General features: G+C 44.4%; 1 protein-coding gene across 2 annotated transcripts in view; it reads right to left on the reverse strand.

Moving 5' to 3' along the window:
• UHRF1 (ubiquitin like with PHD and ring finger domains 1) overlaps positions 1 to 14,791 on the reverse strand; it is a 565,933-nt gene that overhangs the window by 482,829 nt on the left and 68,313 nt on the right. For both annotated transcript variants that reach the window (XM_044054049.1, XM_044054048.1), the window contains exon 2: positions 10,175 to 10,335. In XM_044054049.1, coding sequence (XP_043909984.1) covers positions 10,175 to 10,327 — 153 coding nt within the window. In that variant the 5' untranslated portion in view covers positions 10,328 to 10,335. The remainder of the gene's footprint in view (positions 1 to 10,174; positions 10,336 to 14,791) is intronic.

Here is a 14,791-nt window from a genome sequence, read left to right on the forward strand (position 1 = left end):
GGTAAGCCCAATCTGGAGTCAGAAAAGGAAATGAATAGTCCTAAATTCCTTGGTCCGCTGTAAATAAAAATGTAGTGGTCTATGAATGTCCAGCTGATGAAAACGGTATTCAGCTGCATTACAGGGATTAGGGAAGAAAACTGGGAGTTCTATGGATTAAGGTAGCAGGGGAACAAACTTTGGGGACAAAGGAGGGATTAGTACGCAGTGACACCCCGTACTTGTGAAAGATCAAATAAGGTGGCTTAGTACACAGTGACACCCTGTACTTATGAAAGATCAAATAAGGTGGCTTAACAGACAAGGCTTGCAGCTCTGATACCCATCTAGTTGACGTAATAGCTACCAAAAACAAAGTCTTCCATGACAAAAATTTCAATGAAGATGAGTGGGAAGGTTCAAACGGGGGAGAAGTCAGTTTGGACAACACAAAATTTAAATCCCAAGAAGCCACAGGTTCTTACAGTGGTGGTAGAGTGATTCCTTTCAAAAAGGTGTTTTATAGCTTGAGAGACATTAAATTATCTGGAAACCTTAAGTGAAAATGAGAAATTGCCACTAACTGGACTCTGATAGTGGTGGCGGCAGCTCCTTGTTGAAAAAAGCTCAGAGAAATTCCAAAATCAGAGATAGAAGCAGTGTAGGGATCTACATTTTCCGTACCCAAACAGAAAATTTTCCATTTACTGCCATGCAGCCTCCTAGTTGAAGGTTTATGGGAGGACACAAGAATATGTGATACTAAGGATGCTGCATCATGAAGCCTGACTAAAGATGGAACTGGAGCAGCCACGCTGTCAACCTGAGGGTGTGGATTGAGGGATGTAGCGAACCTGACGAGTCAACAGATCTGGAGCTGGGTCCAGGACCCAAGGATTAGCCAGGAGAAGAGGCTTGAGAAAGGGGAACCAGACCTGACGAGGCAAGTAAGTAGCAATGAGGATCAACTTGCTTTCTGAATCACTTTGGAAATGAGAAGAAATTGAGGAAGAGCATACAGAAAGTCCCATGGGCCAATCATGAGCCAGAGCTGCTGCATTTGGCATTGACTGGGCTGGCAAACAGGTTGGAGCAATGCTGTCCCCATTTGCAGAAAATCTGTTCCGCTGTTTCAGAGATCACTTGTGAGGCAGTAGGATCGCCCGGCTGAGCTCGTCTGCTATCACGTTTATTGTCCCTGGAATGTGCATTGCAACCAGAAAGCACTGGGAAGAAATTGCCCATTCCCAAACTTGCACGGCCTTTCGACACAGTGGGTAAGATCTGGTACTGCCCTGTTTATGTACCAAACTACCAACATGCTGTCCGATTGTATTGCAATAGCCCCGAGAGGAAGAAAGTGCTTGCAACACCAGCAGCACCGCCTTCATCTCCAGAACATTGATATGCAGGTGAGCCTAGTGTTCTTGCCATGTGCCTTGGACAGTCCTGCCGAGATAATGCCCCCCCCCCCACACCAGATCTGGGGAGGCATCCATGGTCACAGTGGCAACGGGTTGGGCAGAACAAAGGGGGTGCCCATGATCAACTGGTTGGGGGCTATCCACCAAAGACCCTTCTTGCATAAATCCGTCAGCAGGATAGGATGACTCAGCGGGAAATAATTTGAAGGACCATTGGGAAGGACAGAAGCCACTGGAGGATTCTCATGCGCAACCTGGCTAATGGTACTAATAGAATGGTGGAAGCCATAGTCCCGAGGAGCTGAAGAATCCACTTTGCTTTGACCTTCTGCAACGGAAGACAAATTTGAATGATTAAGTTTAGTGCCCAGTCAGCGGGGAGACGAGCCGTCATGTTCACTGTCTACCTCGGCGCCTATATAATAAAAAAAAAAAAAAAAAAAAATCAGATTGAGGGGGCAATAATGCAGATTTTTCCCAATTTATGGAAATCCCCAACTGAGCACAAAGTTGAATAGTGGCATCTCTGTTTAGGAGTAATACATGCCTGGTGGGGGCGGTCAGGAGCCAGTCGTCCAAATATGGAAACACCTGGAATCCTTGACGTTTCAGGTGAGCTGTCACTACTGCCATGCATTTGGCGAACACCCTGAGGGCTGTGGTGAAGCCAAAGGGCAGAGCATGAAACTGATAACTGGCTCCCAGCCGGAAGAGTACATGGCTCCTGGATGCCTTGTCCATTTTTATATGGTAGTAGGTGTCAGATCTAGAGAACACATACAATAGTCTTTCCCTAAGAACGGGAGTATCGACTGGAGAGTTACCATCTGAAACCTGTCCTTCATGGATTCATTTAACTTGCTGAGGTCCAATATTGGCCTCCAATCTCAGGTTAGTTTTGGGACTAAAAAGAATCTGGAGTAATTTCCGGATCCTATCTGGTCTGCTGGGACGGACTGGATAACTTTTTAAAAAGCAACTTGTTGATTTCCACAGTTGCCTAATCCCTGGGATTGGGTGGTACATCTGGGATCTTCTTGGGAACAAACGATGAAAAGGGGATGCATGATATAGCCTATGATAACTCTTTGTACCCACTTGTCTCGAGTGATATTTAGCCAGGCTTCTGCATACAAAGAAATGCAACCCCTGACCGGCCCCAGAGAAACGCAGTACAGCCTCGCATTAGGAGTGCTGATAAGACGGTCCCCAAAAGGAATCGTAGCCTTGCTGGTATTGCGGACCGCCCCTGCCTCCAGGGCAATGTCTCCCATTTCCTCCTCTGGAGGATTCGCCCTGTGTGTCCAGAAAGACACACTGGGACTTTCTGAACCACATTTTACCACCCATTTGACCTTTGGGGTCTAGTAGAGAGGCAACAGTAAAACGTACTCCCACAGCAGAAAGCGTCTTTCCTTCTTGCTCACACCGAGTGAGTGTGTCCTTCACCTTGGAACCAAACAATGAGGATCAAATAGGGCATTGGTGAAAGTAGACTTTAACGGTTCCACAAAATTACACAAGCGCATCCTGGAGTGACGCCTCAGGGCAACCCCTGAACCCGCTGCTCTACTTGCTCCATCAGCCGCAAAGGAGATAAGCCGCATGGAGGAGTTAACTATAGAATTTACGGTGGACAACTGAACATAGATCTTGTCAGGGACTCTCTCCATAATCTCGTGGAGTGAGAGAGTTTTCCAACAACCGAAGGGTAAAGGCCGCTGAACTTTACGCTTCCCAAATCTGTCCATCTGTCGAAAATCCTCATTTGGCAGATGAGAGGAAGAAGTCTCCGCCAGCTCCTCCTTTGTGGCCGCCACCACCATGGCATTTACGGGAACGCCCTTAGACAAACTCTTCACCAGGAGGGGTAAACTTATTGCGTCTCCTGGGGACTGGCTCCACAGCATCAGGAGTATCCCACACCTTTCAACTAACTAGATCCATCAGTTTGTCAAAAGGTGGAGACACCCAAGAGGCAGAAGTTTGAGACCCGAAAGCTTTCAGGTACACAGACTCATCAGAAGGGTTGACACTGGGCCAGTCGCACCTCTGCTTAAGAATCTCCAAGATATCCACGAAGGAGACAGAGGACGACTTGGGGGACCCTTCAGACTCCCAAGGTCAGTGTCCGATGTCAAGGACTCATCCTGGGAGTCAACATGCTTCCTCTTAAGTCTCTTCTGGGGAGGCTCCTCAAAAGGGCATTCCAGGGAGGCCTCTGAAGAGTGGGGGCCACCAGCAGATGGCTCTTGAGGCGGAGGGTCTTTGCTGTCTCCAGAGAGTAGGGGCTGAGACCAAAGTGGGTGCTCTTGGGGGAAAGAGTGCTGGTACCACTGGTAGGGGCTGGAGAATGAGACAGCACACTCATCTCAACCGCCGACCTCTCCAGCTCCGAAGACCTCCCCCGCTCCAGAGAGACAAAGATTGACGGAGCCAGAGCAGTCGGCTACGAGATAGATGCAGTGTCAGAGCTCACCCTGGCCGATACACAGAGGAAAGCTCAGCCCCGAATAGAGATTCCAACCCTCACTATCAGTGCAGACAGGAGAGCTTCGGCCTCTGCACACGACGGACAGCACGGAGCGTGTCAGAGCTGAACCTGGCTCCAAAGCAATGACAAAGGGAGCTGGAACCGATAGTACCTCCGGTGGCACCAAGCACTCCGGCCCCAAAGGGCTAACATGGCTCAGAGGAGGAATAGCAGACAAGGGCACAGCTGGATCGAGTGGCTCCGGAGCAGACTGGCTCAGAGCAAATAATTTTGTTAAGGCAGACTACTTCAGGAGTCTCAACACTACCCGCTCCACATCTTCTTCCGAGAGGCTCCTGGAAGAACTGGAAAGCATAATAGGGGATCTTGATCTAGGGGGCACTGGAGACTTCAGTAACATGGAAACCGGTAGGGAATCCATAGACCGGCTCCGAGTAGCAGATTCAATCTGTTCCGAAACGCACTTGGAACAGACTGACACCACAATGGCGCTCTCCTTTGGCTCCAAAGGCAGTGGAGTCAAGGAAGTAGATTGACTGTTTAGGAGACTCCGACACCAGCTGGCGCTGGAGAAGGCCTTTTTGAAGGCTTACATTTGCCAGACTTTAGACCAGAGTATAACCTTGTTCTCTCTCCTCCAACACCCTAAGAGAGAAAGCACACACACTCACAAGGACTAGGTCCTCCAACTTAAATGGGCCTAGCCCAATGGAACAGAACACTAGGTCTTCTAATTTAAACAGAAGAGGAGCCCCTGTTAACTATCAGTGGAAAACCGCCACAAACTAAAACTACCAGATAAGGAAAAAAGCGCAACGACGCCTACAAAGAACTCTAAACTGGCACACAGGATACCCAAACTAACAAGTTTAAGTTAAGAACGCACTAACAAGTTTAAGCTAAGAACACACCAAAAGGGCAAACACTACTGCACCGAAAAGGGCAAACACTACTGCCTAGGATAATATCACCTTACAACACAGTAATAACTGTAATAAAAACTTTAAATAGAAGAATTTTGACACTTAGCCAGAGGAAGAGAAGCACAACCAAACTCACTGACGCGGCAAACAAAATCTGGGGTTTGTACTGGTGCACTACGGGATACCTGCTTAGCCACAAGCCAACCAGAAGTCTTCGAGTTTGTAAATCAGCCAAGTCGGAGCAGACGACCAGCTCCGAACACCATATGTAAAAATGAAGGTGAGACTGGACTACACACGAGTTACGTACTTATAACTTAAAATCCATGCTACCCAGTGTTAATCATTCATCACAGATGGGTCTTGGATCAAACCTCCGACGCAAGCCAGCAACTTCTCAGACTGAAGTCAAGCTCCTCCCCTTTCCATAATCCCCTACTACCTTCCAACCCTCAGACAGTGTGTGTGTTAAATTAGAAGAAACACAAACTGCAATAGAAAGTCAAAAATTCTTATCCAAAAAGCCAAAGCAGCCACGCCAGGACTCCCAGAAAGGGGGGGGGGGGGGGACCTGATGAATAACTACACTGGATAGCACTGATGCCAAATTATGGCAAGTACATAGCTGACGCCATCCATGTCATTATTCATCACAGATGGGTCACAGTCCCCAGCTACCATGTACTCCAGGTGACCAAGTTAGAATATGCCAGAGCAGGGAGAAACCAAGGAAGCCCTTTTCCTAGGCAAAGTCCAATTTGTAGTGCGAAATAAAAGCATGTGGGTTAGACCAAGTCACAGCAGCACAAATTTCATTGTGGAAGTCTAGCCAAAAAGGCTAGATGACATAGCAACAGACCTATTAGAATGGGCCTTAACCAGTCTGGATAATCCTAAATGCCCACTATCATAATTGGAGGAGATGCAACTAGCAATCCACCTGGAAACATTCACTTTGGAGACTGCCTGGCCCAGTTTTAAGAGAAGGCAACAGAGTTGGTCCGACTTTCTAAACTCCTCCTTCCTCTAGATAAAAACATAAGTCTGTGGACATCTAAACAATGCAAGATGTAGACAGAGTAATTAGGAAAGACGACTGGTAGAGGAATAGACTGAGATTAGCTTCAGATGCCACTTTAGGAAGGAAGGATGGATTTGTTCTAAGGGATACCCTGTCCTTATGGAAAATCATGAAGGGAGGCTTAATGTACAGAGCCTGTATTTCCCAGCCCTTCTTGGTCGAAGTAATGGCCAATAAAAAGGCAGTCTTCCCAGAAAATAAATTGAATATCACATGAACCAGCTGGTTAAAAAGGTTTTTGCATTAGGGACTGCAGCACAAAGGTAAAATCCCATTGCAGGGATGGATCCTTAATAGGAGGTCTAAGTAGAAAAATCAGTTTCAGAAAGGTTTACATAATGTAGAAGGAAAAGGTAGGTTCATTGCCAATATGGAAATTGGAGATGGCAGCTAACTGGAGCTTAATGGCAGAAAAAACTTGCCCAGCATGAAAAAGGGAAGTTAAGAACAGCAAAATATCAGAAGAGGGCCTGAAAAAGGATACAGATTTCGTTATTTAGCCGAAATAGTAAACCTTTCCCCAGTTTACTGGAATACACCTTCACAGACAGTTTTTAAAAAGCCAAAACTAGCGCTCCTCACTTGGGAAAGAAGCCTTGACTACAAAAGATTACCGAATTGGATCTGTGCAGTTAGACAAAATGTCCAGAGACTGGGAAGCCGCAATATAATTTCCCCATTCTACTGGGCAGTACCTGCTTCAGTAATGCACAAGACAGTGGTCTTAACCAATCTGATCACAAACAGCAATCTTTTAACCAATCAGATCTCTTGTTCTCCAAAGGTTGAAGTAACTGCTCTAACAAGATGTGTGAGCAGCTTCACAAGAAGGAAAATAAGGAACCTACAACAGAATTCTTCATTTTCGATTTGAGAACTATGGGTTGTCCTCGTGTCACATGTCTAAACCAGGGACTGCCTGCACACCAACCCCCCAAAAAACAAAAAAGGATAGGGAGAACACATGCACACCTAAAAGAAAAAGGGCAAAAGGCAGGAAGCATATAAAGCGTTTGTGGCAAACAAGATCTGGGGGATTAGAAGGTAGCAAGAGAGATTATGGGAAGGGGAAGAGCTTGAGCTCTGATCTGTCTGAGAACTTGCCGGCTCAGATCCAAGACCCCATCTGTGATAACACAAATAGCATCAGATCTGGAGATTTATTGCCGTGTACAAAGCTACAAAAACCTATATACCAAGTTTTAGCATTTTACAGACAGCACAAATCCTACAAATTAGTTACTGAAACTGCATAATGCACACAAGGCATTCTGAATGACAAGAATTCCCCTCCATAAAATGCAAGGCATTAATCAATACATACATTTAAGTCTGCCCTGTCAGTTACTACCACTTAAGGGAGAGAAGCATAGTGTGGTAATGTTTATGCCCCTCACTACCAGAGCTTTGCTTTGGGGGGGGGGGGATATATAGCCTATACACTACTACTAGACCATTCTAAACCTGCCACCCAAACCCACCAGCCAGAGTACTTAACTACTCTGGCACGGTTACAAATCTCTGTGTACAACAATCAAATGTTGGAAAGCTACAGTACATTCTCATAAGCAGAAGATATGCTTGGCATGGATGCAGCCTCAAGCAGTTCTGGGAATTCAGAGAAATGCAGTCTCATTCTCCTTAAGAGAAAACAGCCAAGGAATTGGTGGAAAGAAATTTCTTCCTACATTGCTGACTGCAGTAGCACATAAAAAAAAATAATAATAAAAAGGAAGCCAGCAAAGGGAGGGTGTGGTCAAGTGTGCATTCAATGATCCAAGATGGTGGTGGCAGACGCACTGAACTACTTGCCCTTAAAAAAAAGCATGGGGAGCACAAGTGAACATCAGTAGAATGGGGAGTTATTCACTTAGGACTGTAAACACAGGTTGACAGCAACCTCTCGACCACCATGTTGCCACGGTGGTCAGAACGTCTTATGTGGCACATCTCACTACCAAGGGTGAGACATCCAGGAAGAAAGGTTGTTGCCTCCCTCTACTCTTCCCTCATTAGGCCAGAGTACAATGCCCCATTTGGCATGTACCTCACTAGACACCTGCAACAAGTGGAGAGGCTACAAAAAGTACCTCAAAGAGAATTCTAGACCTTAAACACTTGTCCTATATGGACAGACTCAGAAAAACTGACTATTCTATTGAGTATCAACTAGAGACCATTTCTGCTCGACTTACAAAGCCATGTTTGCCCATGCTATGGAACAGACTTCCCATACATGTCAAGCAGAGCACCTCACTGGCCCTCAAAGAGGGATCTTGTTAAGTGGGTAAGAAATAGAAGATTCACCCTGGGGATCACTCCAGTGGCTCTACTAGACAGAGGCACTAGGAATCAAGGTAGAGTGGCATGATGTCAGGTTAATCCTATGGCCTAGGCTTTTAAAGGCTCTAGGGCCATTAACCTAGTACACACCTATGAACAAGTGTACTCCCTGATAAGACAGAAAACCATTAGCTCATTGTTGGTCTTTAGTCAGAGCATACTCTTGGCCCAAATGCTTCCTTTAAAACTCCATGATTTCATGATAAAAGCATAATACAGCACTGACTGCATTTTGCAATCACAAAACTGCAATCACACAAACAATGAAATTTTAAAACATCTTTAAATGATCTTCCCTTTGCATCACATCAGGGAGGGGATGCATACCTTAATACCTGCTACTAAAAGATTTATGCATCTTGGAGAATCCTTATTTTTTCATATTACTTGCCTAAAAATACATTAGAATGTCAAATCACAGCACTGGACTATTTACCACTACTGAAAATTGCACTTCTGCCTTGCACCACTTTAAACGCACCATTACTCTAAGTGCTCAAAACTACAATTTGCAGATTTGCACTTCATACTCCACTAAACTAGTTTACAGGTATTGCAAGGCATGTTTAATGCTGCACCCTTCAGCACCTGTCACGACAGAGTCACGTTTCTATCTTTTTCATCCATTCCACCACTTTCCATTGCTGTGTTGGCTCTATTACAAATTGCAAGGTGAAAACACTGGTAAGTTTTTTCCATAAAAAAAAAATAAAACAAAAAAAAAAAAAAAAAACACAACTAAAAGTGGATTGCCAGACAAAGCGTTCATTGAAAGCTGTTCAAGGATATTTCCAGTCCGTAATCTAAATTAGCTCCTCTACAGCTCTGTTGGAAATTCTATTTAAACTTAAGCTATCTGCAAAAATAAAACATCCTTCATGATATTCTATTTGCATATATTATACTGCAAATAATGCAAATCCTATTTTGTTTCAGTCACACTTCTCTTTATACCATCAAGACCCATGAAATGGTCAAAACACTTTCGTGAGAGGACTGACTAAAGTTCCCTTGGTGAAGTTTTCATATTATTCAGGTCAGAGTTTGACAGGTGTTCCAGATTAGTCCTAGAGACATGTTGATGAAAGTAACCCTTTTCCATTCATTTGGCATAACCCACTCTTAGAAATGCCCCCAATGATTTAACTAATACACATTTTCCACACATTTGGCTCAGGTCATAACCTTTTGTTTTGCTGTTTTTCCACCTACTCCAATCTACCAAAACACAAGTTTTACTTCCATTTGTTAACTGGGTAGTGTCCGACTGGGCAAGAAGCCAGTTTTCAGTGGAAACACTGGGAGAAAAAGCTCCAAGGAAGATTACATAGTTTTATAATTTGATAGGACTATTACAAAGATTGAAGTTCATAAAGAAAACAAATGGAAATTCAAATACAAGGAAAAAGTTTGAAAACTCTCTTGGGTCTTGGTCCTTTTAGCAAAGAGCAACACAAAATACTTGAAACAAGTTAGTTCTAAAAGGGATTAAGGATTGGTGTTAATAGTGAAGGTGTTCGCACCACAAAGTTAAAAAGGCTCGATTCTCACCTTTGGAAGGGAAATTGGCTAGACTTAAAACTGGCTGAAAAGGGTAGCTAGTCTAGTACTTACCTATGAACAAAAGTAAGTTTACAGTTTTAGTACTAGTTCTACTCACTTCAGTCACATTTTCTTTATGAGTCATTTGCCTCCATCTGGCAAGACTTTTCAGATAGTACAGAAATCAGAGTCTACCTAGTATATTGCTATTAAACTGTAGACCAAGTAACTGATTAAAAAAAAAAAAGTCCAATGCAAACCTCTTAACTGAGAAATATCACTGCTATATTTATTAACATAGCAATACCAACAAGGATTTACCCATTCTGTGCTTGCCATTTGTAATGTTACCATAAGCAGTTATGATTAAAAACAAAAGCAATCTTACCTGTTTGCCCCTATAAAACAGTCTTTGCTGCTCAGGATCAACCCCAAAAGCTTCCTTAATTTTTGCACGAAGTTCCTCCACTTTTGTGAGCTTGGACAGATCATCAATGCGGTGGGTTTCCTTACCATCCATGGTACGCACTTGGATCCACATCTTTCAAACTTTATGGAAGAGAGAGACCAAACAGAAGCTATTACACAGGTACCAATTATGAACTAAAAATGAAAATGAGCGATTCAGACCATTAGAGAGAAAAGTTAGAACTACAACACAGCTGCATAAATTACAGCAACTCAGCAGTTAAACCATTAACCCAGCAATACACTCCAAAGCAGAGCTTTAGAAACATTAAGACTTGAAAACCTAGAGCTACAAATTAAAAAATGACAACAGAAGACTTTCACACTACCTGAGCTGCCTCACAGAGCAAAGTTAAAAAAATAAAAACAAACATGGCTGTGCTATGCAGCTGAAGTAACGTTTAAATGAAATGCAAAGCACACTAGAAAAATACAGTTTTTATATTGAGGAAAAACAAGCCATCAATTAAAAACAGTGGCAGAAGTTCCCTAGTGGTCCAAAACTCAGTTCATAGGCAGGTACTAGGCTAATCGGCCCAAAGGCCTATGTCTAGCCAACAAGGTTCCCAGACTTATGCCACCCAAGAAAGTTAATTGCCTATGCCTCTGTCTAGCAGAGCCAGAGAAGTGAGCCCCGGGGTGCATTTTCCATCCACTCAAAGATTTTTCTTTGAGTGTTGAGGAACTTTGCTTGACACAGATGGGTAGCTTGTTCCAGAGTATGGGAAGTCTCTGGGACAGGAATCTATCCTTCCAGCATGTCCTGTTTATTGTGGTGACAAGGTTTAGGTCCCTACAGCATGTAGCTCGGAGGGATTAGGATTTCTTTAGGTGTAGCATGTCCAACAGCTCTGGGTTTGACATAGCTTTATATGTTAGGCAGAGATCACCTCTGAGTAGGCGATATGCTACAGAATAAAGCCGGAGTTTGAGACTGTCTGTATATGGCATCTGTTTTGATGACAGTAATCCTCTTTGTGAGGTATTTCTGTGGCCTTTCAGCTGCTGCAGATTTCATGCGAGGTACATTCCAAAAGGGGCATTGTACTCTATAATGGGTCTAATGAATGTTGAGTAGAGGGTAACAATGACCTCTTTCTGGATGAGAACCCTTTTTATAATGACGTGAGCCACGTACGATTTCCTGACTACTGTGGTAATGCAATTATCAGAGACAGTACTGTCCACCTGGGTCCCAAGGTCTCACACAGGTGGCAGTCTTCTTAACGCCAAATAAGTGGTAGTTCATGGGTACAGAGTTTTTACCAAAGGGGATAAAAATGCACTTTTGGCATTGAGCTTGAGGCCATGGCTCTGACACCAGGCATCTGTCTCAGTGAGGCTGTAGGATGTCCACATCATTTAGAGACTCTACTATAGCTTAGTTTGCAGTCATCTGCAAACTTTGTTAGCCAGAGGCCTTCTGTGTTCAACTGTACTTCAGAGAAGTAGATGCCAAACAGGAGAGGTCCCAGGACTGAACCCTGTGGTACTTGCTTCTCACTGGTTTGAAATCCGATTGCGAGTCTGCAACTTTTACAGTGTGGGTTCTGTCAGTGAGCCAGTTGGCAACCCATCTTGTGACATCAGGATTTATTACCTAGTTTAGTGAGTTTAGCTATAATTCCAGAATGGGGGATGGTGACGAAAGCCTTGGCAAGGTCAAGATAGGCTGTGTGAACCAGATTAGCCTCATCTACAGCATTGGTGACCGCCTCAAAGCAGTCGACCAGATTCAGGAGGCATGATTTGCCTTTCACAAACCCGAACTGGGTGGAGTCCAGAGTTTGGAGGTTACCAATGTCTGTTTATGAATTCCATGACAATGTGTTCCATGGCCTTGCAGACCAGGCTCGTCAGGCTAATAGGGCGATAGTTCCCAGGATCAGTGGTGGCTCCCCCTTTGTGGAGTGGGATAACTGTTGATGTGCGACACTCTGTGGGCACGAAGCCTGGATGCGAGGCTATGATTGAACATGGTGCTTGGGTGGGGAGCCAGTTTGTTCTGAAGTTCACGTAAAACGCAGCCTGGGATGTTGTCTGGTCCATTGATGCTGCGTTTTTGGCTTTAGTGTGTGCTGCTTTTACCTGTGTAGTGAGAGGGACTCTGCATTCTGCCTGTATATATGTGGGCCTTTTAGGGTGTGAGGGGGGGTAAAGTTGGCAATGAACCTGCCAGGATGTTGGCAATATTAGTTGGTTCTGTAATTTTTGTGCCATTGTGCTGCAACTCAGAGCAGATCTGGGTGTTGCCATTGAGATTGACAGCTATAGAATGCTTTGAGGTTGAATTTAGAATCAGTGGTGAGCTCGTTTTCATAGCTAGCTTTGGAGGATCTTATAAGGGATCTCAGCTTCTTACTGAAGCTGACCAGGAAGCTCCACTCATGGGATTTTACTCTTGCAAAAGTTTCTTCCTTCTGTTGTAGAGTTTATGGCAGGGGACCACCAGATTGGCTTCGTTTTTTTTTTTTTTTTGGGAGGATAGCGTCTTGGTTCAGTTTGGGATAACATGATCCATGCACTCGTGTTAAGTGCTTAGAGTGCATTTGTGTAGGATTCAGCAGTCGTAACTGTATTGCCCATCTGTATGGGTGTCATGAAGCTCACCACTTCTGTCTTAAGCATGAAGTTGGCTTTGGAGAAATTTTTTACCATGGTTTCCTTAATATGGGGGGGGGGGGATCTGTATGGGTGTCATGAAGCTCACCACTTCTGTCTTAAGCATGAAGTTGGCTTTGGAGAAATTTTTTACCATGGTTTCCTTAATATGGGGGGGGGGGGTGGCACGGGATGTGGACATCTAGGACGATTAGCTTATGGTCAGATCTGACCAAAGAGTTGACTTCAGGTGTGGAACACTGGTCACTCATGTTGGTAATGACCAGGTCTAGGATACTGTTGCTCCTGGCAGGGGTGTGGATAAGTTGGTACACGGCATTGGAAATTATGAATACCAGAAAGCACTGAGCGAAGGAGTTGGTACACAAGTAGCCTTCACAGTTAATGGTGGGGTAGTTGAAATCGCCCAATATTAGGGTGTTTGGTTGAACCCTAATATTTGTCAGAATATCAAGAAAAGAGGAGGAGTGGGAATCATGCAGCATGGTGGGAGATCTGTAGCAGACAGATGTTCTCCATTATAAGGAGTGCATTTTGACACACACACACACACACACACACACACAGCCACACACACACACAGCCACACACACACACAGCCACACACACACACACAGCCACACACACACACACACACAGCCACACACACACACACACAGCCACACACACACACACACACACAGCCACACACACACACACACACACACACACACACACACACACACAGCCACACACACACACACACACAGCCACACACACACACACACACAGCCACACACACACACACACACACACACACACACAGCCACACACACACACACACACACACACACACACACACACACACACACACACACACACACACAGCCACACACACACAGCCACACACACACAGCCACACACACACACAGCCACACACCAATACTGACTTTCGATTCTGAAAGTTCAGTGTTCTGAATACAACCTTCTGGCCTGAGAGAGTTAACTCCTTCGGATCCTGTTTGAATCAGATCAGATCAATCACCTTCTTCACATCCTAAATCCAGGATGCGACACAGGTAACCGCAGACATGTAGCTATTCTGATTCAGCAACCTTCAGATCAGAAACACATCAGATTCGGTGTCTTTCATACCCTTCAATGACTTCATGCTAAAGTAAAAGCAGTCATTATATCAGCAATATCTAAAGAATCCCATTCTGTGCATTTTTTCCAGCTTTCCTGTTCAGAGATGGGTGGATTTTTACCTCAATTTTAAGCAGTTTTTCACAAAATGGTGGTTTCCTAGTGGATCTTGGCAAAGAATTGCAAAAAAAAAAAAAAGGCAGATATGAGTTTAGTCATACCTTTCAGACAATCTGTTTTTCAAGATTCCAAGCTTGTACAGGAACAATACTTAAATCGTCCCTTAACTTCGGGCCTCTTTTCCCCTTTTCTTTTTACTGCCCTGCACAGGTTCCTGCTCTAGAAGTTCAGATGCTTACTAGCCATTTCTTCAATTAGTTGTTTCTTTTGCAGAACTAATACTTGCCAAAGTTATCAACTCTAGATGACCATTATGGGCCCATTCCACTAGACCCATGGGCTACAATATACCCCTTTGTAACTCTACTCCCTTTCCTACTTAATAGGAGCCCTCAAGAGGCCGTAGGGTGCATTGGCTCCTCAAAAGTTGGAGGCAGTCAAACTTCTGCATATTCCACAGACTTTGTGGAAGTAAATCATAGGCAGTCTAGAACTTTTTTCACGGCACCTGGATGCCTTTCTGGATCTAAACAATGTTGAGAAAAACTTCAAGATTATCAAGGTTAAGTGCATACTACCAATGCTACACAAGGACGATTTCATGTACTCTTTTCCAGACACCCATTACATTAAACAGGTGCTCCAAAAGACAGACTCCCCAGCTGGGAGC

Source organism: Protopterus annectens, chromosome 13.part0 (assembly GCF_019279795.1).
Source record: "Protopterus annectens isolate FY-2018-M chromosome 13.part0, PAN1.0, whole genome shotgun sequence".
In the NCBI taxonomy this organism is placed as follows: domain Eukaryota; kingdom Metazoa; phylum Chordata; order Ceratodontiformes; family Protopteridae; genus Protopterus; species Protopterus annectens.